At 42.2% G+C, this 25418-nt stretch overlaps 1 protein-coding gene across 1 annotated transcript; it reads right to left on the reverse strand.

The window, feature by feature from the left end:
• Positions 1-6244: 6244 nt before the first annotated feature.
• LOC124999467 (breast cancer metastasis-suppressor 1-like protein-A) lies at positions 6245-16323 on the reverse strand. Its single transcript, XM_047574383.1, has 10 exons — positions 16031-16323; positions 15748-15838; positions 15151-15278; positions 13429-13508; positions 13114-13210; positions 11614-11703; positions 11417-11481; positions 11278-11317; positions 10913-11042; positions 6245-7955 (listed from the first exon to the last, which is right to left on the reverse strand). Exons 1-10 carry the CDS (start codon positions 16164-16166, stop codon positions 7838-7840), a joined length of 975 nt encoding a protein of 324 aa, XP_047430339.1. The 5' UTR covers positions 16167-16323; the 3' UTR covers positions 6245-7837.
• Positions 16324-25418: the final 9095 nt, after the last annotated feature.

The raw sequence follows: 25418 nt of genomic DNA on the forward strand, positions 1-25418 counted from the left end.
AAGAGTTTGCAGCTATGCTATCAGCTCTAACCAACTGAATGTTGTTACATTGTTTTTTAATAGTCTTGCCTATTAACACATTGTTGACCCCTGTTTTACACTGACTCTGCACTGCACTAACTCTGGGCTGGCATTTTTGGGCAGACAAACTTTTATTCTTATCTCACCTACTCCTCTTGCACTCATGCAGCCTCTTATCAGCACAACATCTAACTAAGTTTCACTCTTGTAGTCACTGTGGTGGTCCTGGCAAGTCCATGCCAAACACGATGGTCCACACAAATTCATGTTTTGGTGTCTGACCAAAGAATGTACTGCCACTAATCATTGAACTTCACTCAACACTGTTGTACTCGCACACTGTCCACAGAAGCCGACTTAATTATCTCTCAAACATCAGTTTCTGCCTATACAGCTTATGGTTTCCACTGTTTCAGAAGCACAAAACCGTTCTTTCATTGAAAGCCACTGCACCACGATGGGACTTTGCCTACCACTGCTGAAACTATATTTCAGTTTTCGTTCGAAGGCCTACTGATGCTCTTGTACACTATCCCATCTTCTGGAGGCTGGTGCATTAAACATGAGAACTGAGAACTATGAAAAGATGATAAAGCTTCATCAACATTTCGGTGATATCGTGCAAGTAGTGCTTTGCATATAATCATGTATCTTCAAAACAGCGAAAAACTGATAAAAATATATTGTGTGTGTGTTGTGTTGTGGGTGGGGGGATCCTGACTCCAGCCCTGATGGCAGGAGCCCAACATCTCCTTTATCATCCTTGAGTCTAGACCAACGGACTGGATGATGCTGTGTTATTCTTTCTGCCTGACTGACTGCAGTACTCCAACAACTCTGAAAGGCATACAGTGTGTGACATAACCTTACATAAAGAGCGCACAATGTGAAAAGACACCTGAAGCGATCTCAGATTCAGTAATAGTATTTATGAATGAGCGGCACAGGGAGAAAGCAGTGCATTAAGTGATATCATTGTGGCCCATCAGAGTAAAGTGTTGGATAAAAGCACCCCGAGGTGACGAGCTTTCTCGTCTTTCGACGCGGTTTGTTTCAGATGTTGCTCATGCCCTTTTCCCCACTTTCATTTGGATCCGTCAAAAGCCGCGCGCAGGCATGCGCGTTCCCCGCAGAGTCAAGTAGACCATTATGACGAGTGGCACTCATAATCAGAACCCAGCATGCTTGTCTTTCAGCATTTTAAGTGCAAAGCCAATTTGCGACTGCGGTAGCATCTGCAGCCTTGCACATACCTGTTCATGCTTATACTACAATTAAACTCTGTGTTTGTATGAGCGTTCATTTACGCTTATGAAAATGTGTAGGTGTGGGTGCATGTGAGCCCATATGCATACAAACACTAAGCAGGCTGAGCAGGTCACCAAACAGGCCTGATAAGCAGCAGAAAACAGCCTCATTAAGGTTGGCCTATCTCCAGCCTCCACATTATATTTTTTTTTTCCCCGTATCCAAATGCTAGAAAAACTACAAGCTCTGTAACTTGTCAGGGGTAACGGTTTTTTTTTCTTCTTTTCAGGGCCTGGAAATGCGTAGAGCGGGGAATTCCTCTGAGGAAATATTTTCACAAACCTAGAAGATGAAACGGAGAGAAACAGAGTACCTGTCTGCGCGATGTGCTCTGTCAGCATCCTGTCAACAGCGCGCAGCCAATTAGGACCGCGGCCAAATAGCTGGATGAGCTTTCTCTTTCCCGCTCACGCACCGGATTCTGCGTCCAGCGCAAACACGCACGCATGGCGCAAACATTCGAGTGAAGCGTGCACACGCACACATGTGCTTTTGTAGTAAACAGATCCTCCCGAAGGAGAGGAAACCTGCTTCTAAATTTTGATGCGGGAGAATCGTCCTGACGATGCCAAGTCTCTGTATTCTCCTGTTGCTGGTGCCGGTTGGCCATTTGACTAAATTTTCATATTAAGCCTGCATTGAGCATGTGAGGCGCAGCCTGCAAGAGGTGGATAAGATGAGTGTGTTTATCCATTTTGGGAGAGGATACTAAACTGTATACCCTCTCTATGTAATATCTTAGCTCCGATGCCGCCACTGGCTGGGGAGCGCACCCAGACAAAAAAAATACACGCAGAGGAGGACATAAACACACATTGCGCGGACACACACAAATGGGCACACAACACTGGAACACAACCTGTCTGCCGCTGCCATGCTTCAGTGGTTCCCTGGGATACTTTGCATATCAGACTTGACATAATGAGGAGATACTGTATGGTGTCTAAGGACAGTGGGTGTGGAGTCGGAAGGTGATACTGCCACCCCGTCTGGTCGGCTAAATAAACCTGACACTCCCGACTTTCAAGCTATTAAGTCGCTAAGAGTTAGAAATCAATTACCATAGTGGTATTACAGGACAAGTGCCTCGAGGGACAACAATGGGTGTAATCGTTATCTGCAAACAGGTGGTGGACACTCCATCAGTCTCTTTCAACTGCATTTCAATTAGGGGTGCTCACGTGATAAGCTAAACTTTGACACTTCTAATTATGTGCATTTTAAAATGGAACGTGGCAACGGAACGCTCGTCGGCCTGGTTGGCGCGCCAGGCTTCCTGGGGAAAGTCCAACACCATGCATGGGTGTAGCAACCAGTCAAAATTAAACGGTACACCTCACTTGTTAGCGCTGCAGGAGGCGTCCTGGCAAAAGCAAGTCTAGTCTAAGATCCTATGGACACATGCTATAGAGCTAGGACGCACAAAACAACACAGGGACTTAAGTAGAATCCTAACATACAGATGTGCTCAACAGATGTTCCACCGAGCAAGGCTGTTGCTGCTGCACTTTACGTTACGTATACACAGACAGCCATGGGGGTCCCCTTGCACAGCCAATGAAAGTGCCTCAGGGGGACTACTAACAACTCTGTCTGCATAGCAGAAAAAAAGTGCTGCACATCATGGCAAAGCGCAGACAGGGCATAGATGATGCCATTTTTCATTTCTGTTTTCCCAGCAGGATCTGGCCAGAAAAGCACTGAAACGGTACCTCGCTAACCTTTTACTATCCCTCTGCTAAAAGGGAAGGTTTGCGTAGGGAACGAAAAAGGGACACAACAAATTGACCCTATTAGGGGTTGTCACAGCTTGATGGATAACCACTTTAAAGTTACCTGCCCGGTGGGCATACACCGGCAATTTCTGCGCGGGGGCAGAGGAGCGGGCGAGAGGATGTAGCCGCCGCAGTCAAATTCCGAAGAGGGTGGTTAAAAATACACTTTCTCAAAAACTCCACGACACAAGAAGAGAGGAAAGACGCATACACCTCAACGGCAGAACGTTATGAAGAAATAGATAGAGCAGGACAGATTGGGTCAACTCGCTCTCTTTGGCGCCTCGGCCATTTTGCCACATAGACAGTAATAACTTATAGCACTTGAGGGCGTTTTTGCTGGGGTCACAACAGTTGGGTCCAAGTATTGAGATGGTTCCTCACATTCAGAACTTTGACAGCCTTGCTATTCACCTGTGACCTGCAACAGTCACCTCAGTATGGGTAGGGTTAACATCAGGATGGTTGTAGCATTGTTAAGAAACCTCATTGGCCATGATCCAGCAAACACATCTATTCATAACGATGAATGAACCTGAGCTGACATGTGTACGCCCTAGAAGGCCTTGTTATTCCACTACTCAGGCGAATTATGACCATAAAATGACCCGAGAAACATAGCAGTAGGTTGTGATATGGTGGTAGCTACAACTTATTTAGCTTTCTCTAAAAGACCTAAAAGCAGTTCTTGGCTGTGACGAAGATCTGGCCTGGTATTTGATCCTGGCCAAAACCTCCCATGCTGTTAATCGTAATTGCGAACTCAAAGAAGATAGTGTTAGACACTATTCCATCTACTTGCTTAGGAACCAAGGCACCAGTCGGTCGTCAGGACAAGGTTGCCGATGCAAAGGCACATTGAGAAGTCATCATGAAGTGGATGGTTGCTCAGGAACTGACAGTCCTCTTCGGGCTCCACACTGTTCTGCCTTTCTTCCAACTATTCGGGTGACATTTAGCAGTTAGAGGTATGACACATGAATCATTTCCAAACATTTACCTTTTAAAAACGTCTGCAAAAGCAAACATATTCGATATCCGCATTCAAACTAAAGTTCACAATTGCCAAAAAAAAAAGAAAGAAACACAAAAAAATGATTAAAAGAATATCTTTAGAGAAGCAGCAACTTGAAGCACGGGGAGTCTAGACAGTGCAAGACGAAGAAACAGCAACACCGCGGGTGCTAATGGCGAATTCTAGGGCGCCGACACCCTCGGAGAGGTGACACGAGGCTCGACTAGGGGCGCAGGTGGCATGCTGCACCCCTGTCCGTTTGAATCCACCTCACGCTCCGTCCCTCTGCCCTCGTCTATTCAGGCGAGGAGCAGCTCGCCTCGTCCCTTTGATGCTAACTTATGGATGTATGCATTTACCATTCTCTTACACAATCAGCATCAAAGGTACAAGCCCACGCAGAGGCCTGGCACACAGCACATGCATGCATGCACAAAGAGATCCACACACGGGGGTCTCACTCTTCTGGAAACGCACAGCACAATACACAATCACACACACAGAGCATAAAAGGGGCCGGGGATATAAGTAATTTAGCACAGTGTGACACTTTCACGGTCTAATTAGCCCCAGTGTTGCAGTAAACACGTTCCAATGACCCTCCAGTTCTGGTTACTCATTAAGTATAGATAGAGGATGGCCAGCCTCTCTCATCCATCAGGAGCTGACTCGCCACAGCACCGGCTCCCCAGAAGCATCCAGAACCTCGGAACGAGCACCGGAGTCATCAAGCATCGTCACAGATGCAATTAGACAGGAAAGCGAGTTATGTGCGGGGGAGCCAACAGCGTATCACATCCGTTTCTAACCACATTCACACATGCTTTTAAAAGGGACGACGGCAGGGATGCGAGAAGCGGATTCAAGAGGGGCTCCGGAGGGACGCTGCACGGCGTGGTGGTGCAGAGGCAGACGAGGCCTGTTGTGCGCTCGCCCGCTGCTGTTTGTGCCTTTGACGCGGTGATGGGGATTTTCCTCTTTCTCGCTCTCTCTCTCTGTTGCGGTGGCAGACGTGGCCAGCGAGCTGTGATCAAACCGTGCCTTCATCCCTCCTCTCTCCTCTCTTTCATCAGCTGGAAGGCTTCAGCAGCAGGGTGCCCCAGATTAACAGACCATCTCCCTCCTCCCCTCTAGTGCAGAGGCTGCTTCTCTCCACTCTGGAGCTCTACTGACACCTTCTGGCCAGAAAACCAGCATGGCAATAAAGAGTGGCACAGCGGTGCCGTTTGAAATGTGGGATATTATGACACTTTTACCTTTCTTACATAAAGTTCAAGACGCTGTCTGAGAGCGACTAAGTGGTGCGCCAAAATCAGTTGTAGGAAAGTACACAAAAAATTAGGTTTGATTACACAGCTCTAGATAGAGGGGAGTTTTAACCAATTACTTGTTTAATTGATCAATTGGAATTTCGAGGCTACGCTAATCAATATTCCCGATAGATCAATGAAGGAATGCAGCGGTTCTGAATGAGGTGTCTGAGGAGGCCCGAGAGCGAGCAGATGGGCCGTGAGGGAAGGCAAGAAAGTGGTACATCAGCGTAGATCTTGAATCAATACCAGCATGTGGTGTTAATCTAGTGAGTGGGCCTCTGGCAGAAATAAGTGACTGAAAGGTTGAACAGCGCAGCAGACCAAAGGGCCATTATCAAATAAGACTGGATCAGCAAATAAGCCACTTTTTTTGTGTGCGTGTGTGTGTGTGTTTTACAAAAGAGAGTGGCCAGGGTTCAACACACCTTGAGGAGTGACTTTGGGCTGAGCACTGTCAGGGACTTTCTCTTTTTGTACCGAGTACAAAGGAATATTATATAAGATTGTATCTGGGCTTTTTGTGCATGCTTGAATGAGTCCTATACGATTCAGGATCTATGCAAAGCTCTGATATATATATATATATTTTAAATCCAAAGCTGGTAAGGTAAGCTTAACTCAAGCTGAGTAGCACATATTGATACTGTAATCCCTTAAAATCACACGCAGTTCCGTTTTCTGCTAGAAAAGCAACTAGAAAGACTAAAATTAGGATCCTGTCTTACATATGAACGATTCTGACGATAACTTACTGTATGTGCAGATTAGATGCTCTTCGAGTGACGCAAACAGCAACAACAAAAAAACTTTCATCAGTTGCACATGCATTGGCACGATGTTTTTATTTATACCTGTAATGTGCAAAATGAACCATGATGCATGAAAAGGAAAGAAATAGCAATCAAGTTTGCAACAAACCGTTCAAAGGCTCAGTTGATTCTTGTTAACGCTTCAGACATGTGTTTCTTTACGTTCCTGACATAAGCAGCTCTCTTTACAATACTGTTGACAGGTGACACGCAAAAAAAAACAAAAAAAAACGTACGCAATGGTAAAAATACAAAGCACCGTAAACACAATGAAAAGCCTTTGCTCAGTCAAACAGAACAAACTCACACAGGGAGTTTGACTGGACGGCTCGTACACATTGAAAAATGGTTTTCTTTGTACTCGTGATACATTGTAGCTGAGGGACGTCTCTACTGACGGCAAAGGAGATGACAAAAGTGGCAAGTGAGAGGAGAGGACGGTCAACAGGAGGTACTGGTGAAATAGGCCGGACAAATACAAAAAAAGGCTGGAAAAAATGCTCTCATGAACTATCACATAAAGAATATGGGAACCTTCCCAACATGTGGAGTACAGCTTATTTATTTATTTATTAGTTTATTTTTAAACTCCCAGTCTTGACTACAATAAAGCCTGTGTCCTGCCTTTAGTGTTAAAGTTCTAGGCACTGTCAGACAAATGGCAACATGACAAGAGACAGAGAGAAGAATCGCCCCCAAAATAAAACACTTCCCAAAACAGTACATGAACAACACCAGGTTTAAAATGGTAATATTTTGCTTAGTGAACGGGCCTGGCCTTGGTCTGAACTTTAAAATGTAGTGCTGAAAAAAATTACAGTAAAACATCAAGAGATCATTTAATACAGTGGCTCCCCAAGAGGGTCTCAACAAACCCCAGGGGTGTTCTCGAAGAATAGCTTCATCTCATTATGTTCAGAATATCACAATCAACTCTATACGGATTAATCATTCTCCATCTCCATATTCGTACTAAATCAAAGCTGCTCTGGGGTCCCTGGGGATCCCAAAAGAGATGTATTAGGCTCTGCAGGAGCATGAAATTCAAGTCTAACCGTCCAAAGAGGCAAATCAAACACAGCCTCTTCACCTGGATCAAGGTTTCTCATTCACTTTGTTCTCTGACCCGCTTTAGTCTTCCCGGTGCAAACCAAGTACCGAGTAAGGCTTCACTGCATTGATAGTTCAGGACTTTATCCCCCCCCCCCCTCCCCACCATGCACATCAAACGAGGCATCGTCTCGTCTCAGAAAGGCACGCGACTGAGCTCGGCGGTTCACAGTTTGCTACTGCTTCAGTTTTTATCCCTTCCGTTTCGTTTTTTAGCAGCACTTTGCTTTGATCTCCGTTCCAGAGAAAATGACACTTTGTGACCTTGTCATTACTATCAACATACATATACATATTTACACAAGAAGATCGTCTCCTTAAACCAGAAGGGTCAGTTGAGATTTGTCCGTTTTTTTTTTTGTTTTGTTTTTTTAGTTTTGGACGCAGAGTGAGGTATGTGTCTGTGTGTGCGTAGTAGAATGTAGGAAGTAATACACAGAAGTGATGCAGATGATGGTCTTTTACTGTTTGTGCGGTTTTTTTTTTTTATGAGTGTTTGATAGTGTATTTGCCTTTCTGCAGCTGGGAGATGTACAACTTTGACTTGGTGCCATCCAGCCGTTTGAACCACACCTCGTCGTTGTTGATGGTGGTGATGATGGCACTGCGTGACACACATAGAAAAAATATGCAAATTGTTAGTGTAAAAACAAACCTCATCCAGGTTGATCTTAAATAGTTTGGACAGCAAATAGCACTTCATTTAGCACCACTCACTACAGGACAACTGATCAACAGAACATTGTAGTGTCAAGCAGTCTCTGACTTCCACTTATTATTCTTTAACTGTAATGTTACTTACACCCCTGCAGATGGGCTGGTAATAACTGCACGCATAATTTCAATCACCGGCAACAGTAGGGAGAGTCTGTCCTAAAGATCTGATTTGACAAACAAATACGATTTGCTTCTGGGTCCGTGTATTTGAGCACACGCCCCATACTATTGTGGCTAACACCGGTACTCCACAGGGATGTGTCCTGTCCCCACTGCTTTTCATCATGTGCACTGACAGCTGCAAAGTCGTCTCAGTCAGGGAGTTTTCTGGTGAAATTCTCTGACGACACACCCCAAATGACTCCATGGTTCACAGCAGTCAGATCACGGCTGTGCCCTATCTGCCTTTAGAAAGTGGCGTAAGGGGAACTATTTTGACCTGAATGTCTCAAAGAGCGGAACCAAAGGCGAGCACTATTCAAGGCCAAGATGTCCTGATTGTAGAGTCTTATAAATATTTAGGGACAGTCTTCCTTGTTGAGGAAGTTGAACTCTATTAATGTGTCCAGAAACATTCTGTGCTTTTTACCAGTCTTTTATTTTTAGTCTTTTAACTTTTTCTTTTATATGGTTTTTTAATGGATTGTGTCAAAAAGACAAAAACAGCTTTCACAGTATTGTGAAGGTGTGCTTCAAGATCACGTGAGTCCAGCTGTGTGACTTGCCCTCAAGCATCATTGATCATCCTGCTCGCATTCCTGCAGGGAGGTTTGTGTTGATGCCCTCAGGGCGGTGCTATTACGCCCCCTTGAGGAAAACAAACCGGTATGGCAGCTCCTTCTTTCCTTCAGCCGTCAGACTACTGAATAACAGCTGCATCACAGTTATTACAGGAAGGAGCAGAGGCCACTGACCGAGCTGTGGATGCTTACGTAGTTGTGTCCTATTCATGAGTGACATTTGAACTGTGTGTTGTGTTGTCGTTTTGCTTTTATTCTTTGCCGGGACTATAAACAGAAATGCCTCATGTGGGATGAATACAGCTTTCGGACTCTGACATACTGAACGCAGCCATAAGGCGTATGAGCAGAGATTTATCACTGTGTGTCACTACATCCACTCCCCTCTGACTGGACAGCTTCCTCTACTGCGCATTTGCATGGGAACAATCAGCAGGGAAAAATGTTTACTTCAGTAAAGTGGTACTGCACTATCAAAGCACAAACAGATTTAGAGAGAAATCAGGAAGTTTTTACAGTCTGTTGACAAATAAAATCAGATGTTAGGAGATGTGCTTGACAAATAAATAAAAACCACATGCATACACACTGGTGTTTAGGAGACGAATATTTGCCTCCCTAATGAATTATTAACACTATGCACACATTCTCTGTGCTTATACAGAGATGCAATCTAATAAAACCTTATTAGGCAGTTTATTCCAGTATCATTTAGTCCTATTAGTGTTACTTATATATGATCAACAGCAACTATTTCAGCTCTTTTTCAGTCTATCTGATGTACTGAAGCACTTAAAGTACTAAACTGAATGAAACGGATGATCCAAATAGAAACTGTTGTGTCTTTGTCTACTTCCCTTGTGTGCTTACACACAAACAAATAGATGTTTAGGCACCAATTCTCAAAGCCTCTGGAACTGTACTTTGGACAGCACATACGACTCACATCATTCTCAGCTGCAATGACTTGTCAATGTCATCGATGACTACATAAATACAGTAAATAGCAGGGATTATAATACAGTAATATTAACAGATATATACAGAAAGTAGTGAGACCCCAACCACGGTAGCACGGCAGTTATCCATAAGCACCTCAACAAAGCTTTCCACCCTCTAAACAGCGAGACAGCAGCATCAGGATATTTGGACTGTAACAGTGGGTTTGGTCTGTCTGCCTGGGGGTACCTGTTGTCTTTCAGACAAGAACTCAACAAAGACTGTGGAGCAGATGCTAACTGGAGTGTGTTTCTGCGCATATGGACTGAGAAAACAGGACCACGTTGCTTTCCAATGATGTAATGTTAATCTAAGTAGGTTACAGGATAGGTTAGTGCCACGCTATCACAGCACGGCGGTTTAAAGTCTAATGTTTGCATGTTGTCCCTGTGTCTGAACAGATTCCTCTTACATTCCATAGACATGCATGTCAGGTCAACTGGTGATTCTAACTTGGCCGTGGGTGTGTATACAGTGTATATAGTTTGAATGGCGACACGAATAGATAATGGATAAACAGAACAGTTCAGTTAAATTATACTCAAAGCTCTGCATGTCAGTTAATAACAGAATGTAGTAAACAACACCTTTCCTAATTAAGTGTACATTGAATTAATCTGAATGTTTCTTGTTTTTCTTACTAGGTAAACAGGTTCTTTGCTCATGTAAGTGTAACGTAGAACATATTGATGATTATAATGTGTATTCATTTAAAAAAATAATTAGTTGATGGATTCATTGACTTATTGAAAAAAAAACTGAGCAATAGATCAGGTAAAAAGATGGTTTGTTGTAGCCCTGGAACGTATTGGTACATGAGTAAGGAAACATCTTTTATCCTAATATCACAGCGCTGCTCATTCATAACAGCCACCTGTTGCATTTGTTTTGCCCCTCCATGGCTGACTGTGGATCCTGTCCTGACAGCACACACAGGACTGGATGTGGAGCCACAAAACTCACATTGTGGCTCAATGTTTGAAAACCATCTGTGGTCATTTACATTACAAAACAAACAGCCCGCGATCGCGCAGCTTGTAAATTCGATATTTGCTTAAATTAGCTTATAACCAATCCTTTTTAAAGCCCCTCCCACCGCACACACCTCGTTGGGTACTCGTCCTTCCTGTTGATGCAGATGGCCTGTCCCCTGCAGTACCACTGGTTGTCATAGAAAAGCCGGCCGTCCTCGGAGCGCGCCACGTGGTGATGTCTGTCAGGCTTTACCGCGGGGACTGTGGGGAGACAAGGGAGAGGGGAGGTGAGGGAAAAAAAGAGACAGGGACCGTGTCAGGTTAAAAGAAGTACAACACAAAATATTAAAAAGGGGGGCAGGCTGTCTCCTTCTAAACACTGCTCTTCAGTACTAATAGAAGAAAGTATTGAAGCAACCCCTCCTGTGTGAGCGCGGGTCGATCGCTGCACTCAGACAGATATTGACTGTAACCGAGGACAAGGTGAAACTCTTACCGTCCACCTTCACCCTGTGAGGCCCCAGTGAAGCCATCGCCTGCGGAGAAAAGAGGAAACAAACACAACCTGAAAGGTCAAATCCAAAAACTTGAGAGAAGTTTACCAAGTGACTGCTTTGTCACCTCCAAAATGTTACCTTTCTTATCGCGGTCCAGTCTTCAAGGATATCCAGATCTTGCAGCATGTAAACAATATAAGGCCGTGATAAGGGTTAAGGAAGAATACACAGCACACGTCGAGCAGCAGGAAACATCTGTCTCAACAGCATGGGACTGAAGGACTACATGTGGCGTTGAGGAACGACGGGAGGGAGAAGACAATGGGAAAGGATATCAGAAACGACAACAGGCTTCTTCTTCTTGACAGGACATAACGGGTCTTTTTTCTTGTTTTTCCGTGAGTGCAATCCATCATTCCACAGCTCTGGAAAGCAAAGAGGACACATTAGAGAGAGGGGAAATACTGTCTTTTGGAGATGTACGCTTCATACTCAGGTCTATTTTATGGATCAAAAAGGCATAAACCCTGTCAGCTAATATATTCTTCATCAAATCTGCAGTGTTTATACGTTGTTTTACATTAGTTGCTCAACATGTTTGACAATTTCTTTTTTTTTTTTTTTTTTACATTTTCCAATAAAACAACTACATATTTATTCATTACTGTACGGGAAAGTTAATGTATGGCATGCTTTTCTCTATATCCAACTAAGGGTTCATGGGAAGGTGAGAGTGCATCTGACATGGACAGTCTTCAGTTATCGACTACATGTGTGAAAGGGCAACTCCACACAATGCTTGGGCCTGTTTCTTTGAGGTTGTGCGCAGCTACCCTTTCACTCATGTATCAGACAATGGGAGCTTGTTTCTCGTCAGGAGCGTTCTCACGACTCGTGGGCAGCTGGTTTAGGTGAGGGTTGATGCCGGGGCAGACTGTGTAAAAGGTAGCACTCGATGCAAAAAGTACACTTTAGAAAATTGCAGTGTTTTGTTTACAGCACGTAGCTTGTTTGTATTTTGGTTCTAAGCAATCACGTCTCTTGTAATTCCTTGAATTGAATGGCGGTTCCCGAATCTTATTATCTCTCCAGTTGGATGTTTTTTAATGGTATCTTTATGTTGATCAACCTTCTTCTTTCCCACAACGTCAGCAACATCCACAAACGCTTAATGTGAATCCTTTAGACACCTGCTCTATTCACACATGGGCTCAACCTGACACTACATGACTTTGTGACAGACAACTAGTGAGGAACAGTCTGTTTGTCCACTACGACCAACTCTGACACTGGTGCTCGTGTAAACTTCACTGTCAAGTTAAAGGCGGTTTTAGTGTACTGCAGGACATGCACTGTGTAAGCTAGTCGTTGACGTGTCCTTTTATCCAGTCGGGTTAATTTTTGTTTCTACCTCCAGCTTCACTTTCAACAATGGCGAATGAAACTTTTGCCAAAATTTCACCAAAGACCAGTTGCTCAAAAGTCTGTATCCAGAACCTCCTCAGTTAGTCTTTCTTCAAAATGTTTCATCTTTATTGATCCAAAACAACCAATTCGAAAATACTGAAGCTACTGCCAAGCGGACCAATCACAGTTCTTGCGGTCTGTGTCGCTGTGTTGCGTAGTTACATTACGGGTCTGCACACGGTCTGCGTTTTCTCTGTGCAGTCGCTGTGATTGACACGGAGGTCTAAAAGCTTTCTGGGATGAAGTGCATGTTTGAAAAGAGTGTAATATACTATATGCAAGCAGCTCTACCTTCTGGTGGAGTTCCTATGAATGAACTAAAATGAATAAAGGTATAGGCAGTAGTCTGCTGCAGATCTGTGTTGTACCTGAGGTAATGTCAATACTGTGTCTGTCTTCTTCTAATCTCCGTATCTTCTCCTCCAGTTCACTCTGGACCGTGTCAAACAGCAGCAACTTCTCACTCTAGAGGACAAAAAGCAGAAGACACATTGTTCAACAAAGACCTAAATTGTTATGAAAAAAGACAGAATCATTTAGATTGTGCATCACACGGCAAAAATACAAACACCTGAAATTACAATGGATTTCTACCTTGATCCAATGATCTGTGATGAATGAAACGTGTATTTTGAGCTAACACAAACCTAATGTAACCCATAAATCACTTGTTGACCTCTCACCTCCCAGTGTTGGCAAGCAGCTTGGATTTCACACTCATATTTGTTCTTCACCGACTCTAAGCACAGCTCCCTGTAGATCCCTGCAAGAAAATGGAAGTGGGAAAGACTATGATTTGTTTTTACTCAAGTGACTAACACATACATACAAACAAACAACAAACCTTGGGTCTCTAACTCCATTAAATGCATTATAAACCAGCACAACGTTAGCTTTACTAAAAGGGACCAGTCACAGTACAGAGTGCTACAAAAACACGGTAAAGGGGAAATTAGAATTGCCAAGTTGGAATACACAGGAAACTGTGCTGAGCGGCTTACAGGCATTTCCTGTTTTATTTTTTCACTATCACTCCAGCACCAGAAGGTTCCTCATCCTTGAAAAGAGGCATATATTATACCTGTTCCAAAGGGAAAAATCCCCCAAAACATTCATTGATTACAAGGCTGTGGCACTTATTTATGAAAACCTTTGAAAGGATTGTAAAAATATTTTGAGTGTGGTACATGGACTTTTAGATCCACTTCAGTTTGCCTACAGGCCAGGCAGAGGTGTTGATGATACCATAAGTACAGTGCTTAATTTAATTTTACCTCATTTAGTTTAATCATTTAGTTCATCTTGTTTTTATTGATTTCTCATCTGCTTTTAATTGTATCCAGTCTCATATTCTTGCAGAAAGAAAACATCCATGCTGACCCCGGCCTTATAAGCTGGCTGCTGGACTATTTAACAGAGAGACCTCAGCAGGTGAAAGTGAACGGTGTTCTTTCAGATGCCCTTACTTCATCCACAGGCTCACTCCCCTACTGCACATCCTATACACAAACATGTGTAGGAGGCAGCATGGCAGGAATCACATTTTAAAGTCTGCAGCTGATTCGGTTGCTGTGTCTCTACTGAGCAGCCGGGACACTGACAATAGCGTGGCTGTTTCTGAATTTAGTGCCGGTGCAAGGCATCCTTCTCAGAAATAAACACTTCAAAACCTAAAGAGATGGTTACTGACTGTTACCTCATCCATCTCCCCGTCCAGCATTGAAAGCCAGCATGTGGAAATAGTTAAGCAGCACAAATATTTAGGCGTCATTTCTGATGACAAACTGACTTTTGAGCATCAGGTGGATACTATCTGCAAAAAGGCGAAGCGGATGTACTTCGTTCTCAGACTGCGCAGTCTTAACATGGATTGTACTTTTATGAGAATGCTTCACTCGCGTTTTATTGAATCTGTTTCAACATTATCTGAAATCTGCTAGTTTGGCACAATGTCCCTGCGCTACGAGAACAGGATCCAGGGCATTACAAAAGTGCACAAAGATTCTGCACCTGCACAAGTCAAGAGCCCCAGCAAAGTCCAAGTGAGTCTTGGCAGACGCCATCCACCCCTTGTTCAGAGAGTTCTTATGGTCACAGATACGCTCTGCCTAGGTGGAAAACCAGTCCAAAAAAACAACTCATTTGCCTCAACAGCGACTGCATTATTGAACTCTTCTGACTCTTGGTTTTAATCTGCATAAGCACTTAATCAATATGTGTTATATATGTATGGTTTTTATTATTGGAGATAATAAATATGCTATTATTGGATTTGAATGATATGGCAAGGAAGAGACAGAATCCATAATTTTTCATGTGTGAATATTCTTTGTAAAACAAAGTCCAAGCCAGGTCTAAATACGTGACCCAAGCAGCTGAGAAGACTGCCGCATTATCTGACTCACCGGCCACCTTGGTCCTGATCTGCATGTTCTCTTGCAGGTTGGCTAAGGGTTCCAGGTACTCTTGGGCACAGCCTGCCATTACCTCCTGCAGCTTGATGTCAACTTGGCTCAGACGCTCCTTATACAACCTGAACAGCAAGAAAGAAAGAAGGAATCAACTCATAAGCCCAGACAGTCATGTCCATGTATCATTAGTGAGAGTCTAACAATTTAAAACTGTCCTGTGGCCATAGAGAGCAGCCATGGTATCTAAGATGATCAAATGCATAGAAAAATGGAAGAAATTACAATGTGTTTTACATATTACACCTTAATCTAACACATTATGATTCAAAACTATTCCAGCTCCAATTAACCATATGGGCAAAAGCAAATTTTTGTTTAGTTTGATTGCAGATTGCCACTCTTGAAATGGTCCAAGATCTCTGCAAAAAAGACCCTGATAAAGAGTGGGGGCTTGACCTCTGGCCCATGGTGATATATGATCACATGGTACATTCCTACTTTCCTGAACACTACGCTTTCCACTGTGTGTCTACAGGAGGTGATCTTAAAAAGCCACATGTTGGTTTCTGTTTTCAGGTGAAGCCGACTTACTGCTCCTTCAAGTCAGTGAACTGTTTCTCCAGTGTGGTCATCTCATCCAGACACTCCATCCTCCTCCTCTCACAGTCCTCATCATCCATCTCTGTCACATGAAGACATGACAGCTTTGGCATCACATTTTGTTTTAATTCACATGTATTTCCCCCCGCCTCTAGTCAAAATGTCAGCTATATTTTTTAGCATAACCCTTATGTTCCCTTGCACATATATCCGACTGACAACTATGTTTTATGAATTTAACTGTCGGCTGATGTTTAAGGCCTATTTTCCCTACCCGAGCTGTCTCCATCTTCAGACACCGACGAGCTAACGGTGTCCTCCTCGTCTGTGCTGCTGCCGTCCTGCTCGGGAAAATCCACCTCCATGTCTTCGTGGTTGCTTTCTTTCTTCTCCCGTGAGTGGACCGGCATTACGACTTTCAGAGAAGCCGGTGCTGACGGGTTGACACGGCAGGACGGTATTTTTTTTTTTACCCCTAAGAAAGCGGCTAAAGCAGCTCAGACGGCTAACCGGTTAGCTGGTCCGTTTCTACCAGTAGGAAACACAAACATGGCCACCGCCGACCAATCACAGGAGGCTTTCTTGGGTTTGCCCAATCAAATATTTGCGGGAGCAACCGAGGTGCCATAGGAAAATGATAGGGATTTGTAGTTTTTTTGTGTGTTAGTTTGTTTTTTGTTTTGTTTTATTTTTTTTATTTTTTTTTACTGTATGGAAGGAACACAACCAGAACACCGAAACTAATCATATTGGTAATATATTCCATAGACTATTTTACTTTATTTATATATTTTTTATTGAACATATACAAATAAAATAGAATAATCATAGCATAATAATAAAACAAAAACGTGATAATACTATACGACAATAACATACTCATATTTAAGGGTCCAAACATGTTAATGAATGAAAATGTCAACATACTAAGTTCAACAGGGCAGTAGTGATTTGGTTCTGATGGGTGGCGTTTCTTGGGTACTGGTGCCATGGTAGATGTTTGGATGTTTTCCAGAGGGCGGGTACTGTGGCAGTCCTGCAGGAGTCCTGGAAGAGGGAGCGCATAACAGGAGAGAGTTCCATTACATGTTCCTTAAGGACCCACACCTGGATGTCATCCAGCCCCGGAGCCTTTTCCTGGTTTGGATCTGCTCATCTGCTGGCGTATGTCGTCCACAGAGAGGGACGTCCCTGATGTCGAATTGGGAGCAAAAGATGTTCAGATTTTCAGCAAAGGAGATCGGTTATTGCAGATGAAGTGAGTTTTGTATTCTGACCGGTGAGTGTTCTCACTTCTTGGAAGGCTCATTTTGTGTTCATGATGCTGAATTCATGTTTCAATTTTAATTTGTGTCTGGGCTTGGCTTTGAAAATGTCATTTTTAATTTGCCAGGGAGACACTGTCCTGCTGTCGGAACGCTTTCTGTTTTTCCCTCAGGCTGCGGATGATGTGCGGAGTAATCCAGGGGTTTGGAAAGACCACCTTTCTGATGCCATTTCTATATTTATCTATATATTCCCCTCATTGAGTAGAACATAGCACCTCTTGAGGTAACAGGAGACAAGACCTTGGCTTGTTGGACCAAGTTTTTCTGAAGCGAAGAATCCAGAGCAGTCAGGATCAGATGTGAAGAATTTCAGCAGAGCAAGTTACATATGACTCTGTAAATCCAAGGTCCCGGCAGATTTGTGCTTTGAGTAGAGGCTGTTTTTTGTTTGTTTGTTTGTTTTGTTTTGTTTTTTCAGCACAGATTCTTTTGTGTTTACCCATGCAAATAACTTGCAAAGTCATGTCATGTCAGGTTGGTGTGACAGATTGGTTTCATAGGAGGCCTTTTCTTTTACATGTCATTTGTCAGTTTGTTTAAAGAGTAACAAGGTCCTTGTGTAGCCCTGCACAGTAGTACAAATTAGCCTTTAGAAGAAACAACCTTTAATTTATTTAATGTGATTTTTTTTTTTACGTAAAACTGGTTATTTTATTTTGTCCGTGCTTACTATATGTTTTATCTATGTGTTGTATATGTATCTTTTATTTTTATAGGTTCTATTTTTATATTGATTAATGTACCTTGTGATTAATAAGTCATTATTTTACTGTTTCAGTTGTTTTTTTTTCTATTTTTTCTTTCTTGAATGTACAGATGTATTTTGCATTTAGGCATTTATGCAGTAGGTTTAAAGCCTCTTTATAAACTCGTCCACATGGTCACTTGCTGTGTTCTTTACTCTTTTAGTTGATTATGAAGACTTCTCCAATTGACCTTTTAACCTGCAGCATTTAACCCTTATTAATTGACAAAAAACTTTGCTGATAAAATGATTATCAGCAAAGTTAGGGCCAGTAGTCACATCTTCTGAGCCTGAAGATATGACTTGATTTCGTTTGTCGGGCTACTTGTACAAATAACGACCAAAGACTCCGGAGACACAAAAACAAACAGGAAGTCCGATGAATATAAAGAGAGGTACCACACCACAGAGGAGGTATCAGATGATCTGTCTGCACACTCATAAATGACATTGCGTTTGTGGTACAGGTTTAGACACTTGGAAACTAGAAGCAGCTTCTGCAGTTGCAGATGGCATGAGAAAGGCTCTGCTAACTGAGGAGAGGATTCAACCACCCCGAGGATTAGAGGTGTCAAAGCTTGGCCCACTTGCTCAGTCATGTGAGTGTCAGTGATGGACAGACTGGGGAGGCAGGAGTTGTGGTGTGATGGACAGCTGGAAGTATAAATGAGTGGATTTAGTTTTACTGGGAAAAAAAAAAAAAAAAAACAGACAAAAAAACAACTGCAGAGCTTCAATAGTAGAAAATGTCCACTTGTGTTACCAGAGCTTTGTAACATTTTCTTCCACATTATCCACATAATGTCCTAATGTCCTAGAATCAGCATACATACTGGGACATAAAAGACAGACAGCAGGTTGCTGTCCATTTAAAACCTCTACCTCTAGGAGATAGACAATATGTTGAAGTTAAACTTAAACTTCATTGCTAATCTTACTGAGTCCACATAAGAAATGACAAAAATGTTTTCTACATGCTAAAGCAAAACTTTAATGCTTATTTTCTTGAAATCTATGTATCTAATTATTTTGTATAGGGCTGGAGAAGAGCACAGTATGTGTAATAATATTTACCTTTTCTTGATTGACAATTAAGCCTTGACTTGACATTTTGCCATAGCATTTAATATCTCTGTGTAATTTAGGGAGTTGTGGGTAAAGTAAATGTAAATATTTCTATATGCTAAAACGGGTTAAGGTATGATTTATGCATCAGTAACTGGCTTGATAAGAGTTTTTGTGCTCGTTATGGTAATGCCAGAAAGAGTTGTGGTGTCATTGGCTGCAATTCCTACTTTCAGCCACCCGAGGGCGATCGAGACCTTTGCTCAGTGATGATTTGATCAGATAACTGGGGAAGCACAGGTGGATTACTGACGGCTGCTTTCCACAAAGGGGAGGGGAGGGGAGGGCTGCTGCCTCACTGTCATGGCTTACAGGAACACTTAATGGAACTGAACCATCATTAATACTGAGTACTTCCCCTACTGTGACTGAAAAATGTCTGCTTTGACTAGGCAATTGCCCTCCTGCTTGCCCCTCGGGAATAAATACGTTTTTTTCTGACTCCGAGTCTGATAGCTTCCCAGTTCTTCAAAGAGTATCATTTACTCTGAACGTGTCACCGACAACAATAAAACAACAACTGTGCAAATACTCTATGTGTAGGTGACTGAATATGTACATCTAATGTGGTAAATGGAAAAACTTTAAATATCATACTGCAATATTTGCTATATATGAATACCACAAAACTATTACAACCTAAATTTCCATGGTCAGTGAAGTGACATTTTTAAGATTTTAACAAACAATTACATATATTGTTTCTACAAGATACACAGCTCCAGTTAACTCAACCCAATCTCTTTAATGGTAGTCTCCTCTATAGCCCAGTGTGGAGCCATCATAATTCAAAAAATAATGTGCATTTTATTCCTTGCATCTTGCCAAGGATCAATCCAGCATGCTCTACCAAGGTCCTAACATTATAAATAACATTGATCATCTTGTGACAATTCGACGTTCTGCTGGGAAACCTTTGGGCCGGGCATTCGTGTGACACAAGGACACACACAAACTGTTTAGGAGCAACTCAAAAACATGAAAAACGGCCCAAGGTCTGGCACAGCCCAGCCACATCCACAGCATCCTCTGCTGGACACACTGCTGCTGTCATCCGCATGTGACTGCAAACATCAGAGATTCTCTGGCCTCCACTAACCCTGATAATGCCTCTGAATAGATCTTCACGTGAACACATGTGAAGATCTATTCTTAGAACTGTTGCTTCCTTCTCCCAGTTACCTCTGTCTTACTAACCCTCCTAAAACCATAATTGCATAACATTTATATGTACAATAAATGCGTCAATGAGGGAGATATGCTTCTACACAGGGTGTGGAGATCTTCTTAGACCATAGGTTTAAATATGAGAAGAGTTGGAGGAAGTTTTACATAGAATTTCTGCATTTTTCTGACTCAGGTCAGATGAACTCAAATGAACCCCTCATGTGATGGAGGCCAAGGCTCGTTGCCACATAGTCCGGCTTTCTGGAAGATCTGGCAGTTCGTCATCAGACTGTGTTCATTTGTTGCTCTTTCTGGCCTTTCACCAAAAACACTACACTCTCCAGCCTTCCTATGAAAGCTCTACTCTAATGGCTGATGCAGTGAAATAAAAAAATGGAACTGTGGATGAGATTCATGAGGGATGAACTAGAAAACTGACCTTCTATATCCTATTGCTTCTATCATTATTATTATTATTATTATTATTATTATTGTTGTTGTTGTTGTTATTACCCAGTACTATGAGTGAAAGGTTCATCTGTAAAATGAGCACGGACCTTTGACTAAAAACAACCAGCAGTTATATTAGTAACACCTCATGTATTAGTAACACCTCATGTGACAAGGTTAAGACTGACAGCTCGGTCCACACCAAATGAAAAAACTCATATGAGAACTCGAAACAGTGGAACATTGTGCCCCGTTGATTTGCGGTCTGTCCTGTGGCCTCACTATTTCCGTGGTGTGTGTGTAGCGCCCCGCCAGTCAAATCCATTTTCACACTGCTGTAAGTGTGTCAGGAAACTTCGCTGCCCTTATTTGTATTTAGGGCAGAGTATGGAGCTCTCGCAGAAAGACTGAGCTGTCTTTGTGGTTTACGTCGTGGTACTTTGAACGCTTCCCGTTCTCATATAATCTCACACTGCGCGGCGGTGACACAACAGGCAGTTGTAAAGTTTCGTAGGCAGGGACCTAGGAGACACTCAAGAAGAGAACCAAACTCAAGAGGCACGGTTTATGGTCAGCAGCTTCCCAAGTGTACGACAGCACCCTGGAAGATTTAATTCCCACAGTAGCACTGGCCTTGTTTAGCTTAAGAGGTGGCAATTGAATGACACTGACCATTTTGTGTTCAGCTTGGAAACTTCTGGAGCTAGCATTCATTGGTGTGGAGGCATGTATCACCCATCTAGACCAGTCGAGGCATCCCCACCCCATAACAATGACACTCCTTGATGGCAGCAGCCAGATACGGACAAACACACAAAAACGCTTCAGGAACAATTCAAAAGAACATGAAGAACAGCGAAAGTTGTTGACCTGGCCTCCAAATTCACTAGATCCCAAACCGATCAACTATCTGTGCGATGATCCACAGAGGCCCCTCCCCTCAGCCCACATCATCCAAAGGCCCCCCACTAACGACATTCTGCTGCCAGACACCACAGGACACCCTCAGAAGGGAAGGCCTACACATATTACACATAATAGGAAGCTGGTCATAATGTTATGTCTGATCTGTGTATATTTACACTGTAGAAATAGTGTACTGTGTATCATGTGGATAACTAGGCCTTTGTCAAGGGCAAAAAAAAAAAAGATATCCCAACGAGGACAGAGAGGAGGGGAACAACAAGAGGAAGAAGATTGTCATCCCCTACGTGGCTGGTGTATCGTAAAAACTCAGGACAGTTTTCAGGAAACTCCACATTCCAGGTTATTTCAAACCCAATAATACACTTAGGCACAAACTGGTCCACCCCAAAGATAAAACACCCAGGCAAAACCAGGGTAATGTGATTTATGCTGTTCAGTGCAGTGAGGAATGTACAGACTTGTACTTTGGGGAAACCAAACCACCCATCCACAAATGCATGCACCAACACAGGAGAATCAGCTCATCATGGAACGAGTCAGCGGTCCACCTACACCTGTAGGACAAAGGACACTCCTCTGAAGACAAGAATGTCCAAATTTTAGCCAGAGTCGACAGATGGTCTAAAAGAGGAGCAAAGGAGGCCATCTCTGTCAGACTGGAAAACCCTTCTCTAAACAGAGGAGGTGGACTGAGATGTAATGTCCCCAAGAAGTTTCAACCCCATACACACCTCGAGACTCGAGACTGATAATGAGTTGTTAGACCTGCATTCATAGGGAAAAGACAAAGGGACAAACAGTACCTCCCTTCAAAGGCAGGTAAGTATCTCAAAGATAATGGACTCTAGTCGCGCCAGTTTCTGGTCGTTTCAGAAACAAGTCAGGCATGTTTTCTGATGGGCTACACCCACAGATGTTCCTACTGAAACATCAGCTTCCCACCAGTTCATTAGCTATGGAGAGGCAAGACGTCTTTGCAAAACTCTACAAGTCCAGTTGCCTTTTTAAACACTCTTTGGATATACCATGACATGGATGACTGAGAACTTTCACAGACATACCTACTGTACTGAACCGAATCACAATTTTAAGATTTTTCTTACTTCGCTTGAGTATTTCCATTGATTCCTACTAATTCCTTCCATCACATTCCAGAGGAAGCTTGTCTTATGAATGTCCTCGCCATCTCTAATAAATGTAATAAAGATCAACGGCTGATTAACTAAAATTGGAAATCCAACTATTAAACAATGAGTGTGATTGTTGTGTGAACTTGTGAGTGTGAATTTCTTGATCACACTGCCCCATTATTATTGTTATTATTTTCCAGTACTATGATTATAGTATTGATTTGCACTAATTTGCCGGTTCATTAGGTACGCTAGTTACAACAAAATGAATTCTGATATATCAGTCCTGTTCAAAATTCCCATTCATGATGGTACTGAAGCACAGTTTTAAGGTAGTTTTACTCCCTGCTTATACCATACATCACATTTCAGAGGGAGATTTTATAATGAATTCCCCTGCCATCACTAATGTAATAAGGAAAGAAATTTTATCCTTTCTAGTCCCTTACATTCCCCTGACTTCAAAGCTGAAGATTTAATACACTCAACACGCTTTTAAAGCAGAACACACCAATTAAACCAATGGTTTCTTAATCTTTTGGCTTCTTTCAAACAGTTATATAAATGGCTATATTTTTTGTGTGCGTGTAGTTCAGTGTGTTCAGTAATGTAATGGTGTCAGATATAGTATAAGTCAGGGGGATCAAACCAGTACTACTTTTATACTTTGACTACAGCTTGCTGCTAATAAGTACTTTACTTATAGTGCCATATTTTTACATTGCTCTATTGGCACTTTTACTTGAGTAAAGGATCATAATACGTCAAATGCCACTACTTGTTTAATCTATTTCGCACTCACATGATAGTCAGCACTCTGATGACAATCTGCAATCAGTATAAATCTATGACTTCAGAGCACGCATGCAATGAGATGTGTGTTGTACATAAACTATATTTAAACTAAACATAAACTACCTTTTCAAATAATCCCAGTGAATAATCTTTTTCATGATCTGAGTTTCTCCTGCAACTGAAAAAATTACGATCAAAAAAGAAAGGAAAAGCAGAGAAAAGTTAAAGCCTGTTTCTGAAGCTTTCATCTTATCTCCTTTGAACTAGCCCAGCTCCCGCTTTCAAAAGACTTTCTCACATCTTCAGCCTGTTCAATATGCAGCAGCGTGTATCTGAATTGCGGCCAAGCAAAGCGTTTGTAAATCCCCACCATTAGCATTCCTCCACTGCTTACCTCTATAAAATTTAATAAATCTTTCAGTGATCGTATCCAAAATGTATTTCACTCACTATAGCTTCATTACAGAGCTTTTGCTCTTGGGTGCGACGTTATATTTTGTAAAACTATATCTTTAATTGCATGGCAAGGGTTAGTCTTTTTGTTTTTTCATCTCTATGGTAAATAATTAACTTAGCAATAGGACTGGAAACAGGGGATACAGGTACCCTAGCTTGTTCACAGAGTAAAACCTATTTACACCTAATTTAGCAATTTATTTGTAATTTATTTTAAATATACCTAAAAGAAAAATGAGTAACCAGCAAGTTATTATTTCACAAGGAGTCATATGCTGGTACTAACTTTTCTTGGCATGTGTAAGGACTTCCTGGAAAATCAGCTGTTTGCCTGTTGACCTCATGTTTGTAAAACCGCCACTCACTCTGACCAAGTTTTTTTTTTTTTTTTTCAACAATTTGCTGAACAGCTGCTGGCTGTAGCTTAGAATCAAATGTCTTTGAAAAAAATCACTTAAAAGCAAAAATAACAGATAGCACAAAAGATAAACTTGTTTGTAAGTAATTTGGCTGACGTGAGGCTTGTGTTCCCATGCTGCTACAAAAATGATCCCACAACCTGAGATGTCTAACGGCAGTAGGGCAGTGGGACAACATATCAGATTAATCCCTTTGTGTTTGTGTATGTATCTGCACAAGTAACACCGTGGGAATACCTGTGAAGGGAAATAAAGGTATTACCCCCTCTCCGAAAAACACCCACACTTCCCCGAAAAAATGAGCATTTGCACATTCAGCGTGAAACCAAGGCAACGAAGGGGAGGATCTCAGAGTTCTTCACTTTGCGCTGAAAGTTTCAATCAATACACCGAGTCTGAGATATCTTCCACTGTTTCAGAAGCAAAAAGAAAAAAAAAAGAAAAAAAGAAGAAAAAAAGAGGAGGAAACACAGAATCTTATGAGCATCACATGAGGTTGTGAGAAAAACAGGTGTGGGAACCTGTTTGAACTACTTTTTCATTGTTTTCTGGGAAACACATTGGATAAGCGACTTTCCTTGTACTTTTGTGCCTTCATACTGAGTGAGATCACTGGATAAGACCACAAGAAGAAAGGTCAGTGATGCTATTAGTTAATATCTACTCCTCTTTACTCCATTAAAACTCCTTGTGGTGAAGTCCCTCTGGCCTGACTCACAGTATTAAACAGCAAACACCCTATTATTTAACACATGTCATGGAAAAGAGATATGTGTAATTTGTCGCAGTAAATACTCCTCCTTCATCAAGCCACACAATGTGAAAACATGAAGTGGGTGTAGATTGTGTCAACTTTGCACGTAAAACTGCTGTGTCACAGTACCCACACAAGACAAGGACAGGTTTAAGTGGTCCACCCAGAGATTACTGTAATAATGGAGAGGCAGCTTCCTTCTGAAACGGGAGGGAAGTTGTCATGACTGATATACACATATCTGAAAAGCTGAAGCTATTTTTAGGCCGCTGAGCAAGGTGTTACAGGCAAGTCATACAAATGACAGATTATCACCTGCTTATGCTGTGCTTTGATACATTGTGGAAATGTGCCAAATTTATTTTT

Source organism: Mugil cephalus, chromosome 21 (genome assembly GCF_022458985.1).
Source record: "Mugil cephalus isolate CIBA_MC_2020 chromosome 21, CIBA_Mcephalus_1.1, whole genome shotgun sequence".
Taxonomy (NCBI): Eukaryota; Metazoa; Chordata; class Actinopteri; order Mugiliformes; family Mugilidae; genus Mugil; species Mugil cephalus.

Excerpts from the sequence above, each read along its gene's own strand:
- LOC124999467 (XM_047574383.1), bottom strand. The coding sequence starts at position 16,166 with ATGCCGGTCCACTCACGGGAGAAGAAAGAAAGCAACCACGAAGACATG. Across the intron at positions 11,704-13,113 it reads CAGTATTGACATTACCTCAG|AGCTGTGGAATGATGGATTG; the intron begins GTACAACACAGA and ends TTTGCTTTCCAG. Across the intron at positions 11,318-11,416 it reads ACTGGACCGCGATAAGAAAG|GCGATGGCTTCACTGGGGCC; the intron begins GTAACATTTTGG and ends TTTTCTCCGCAG.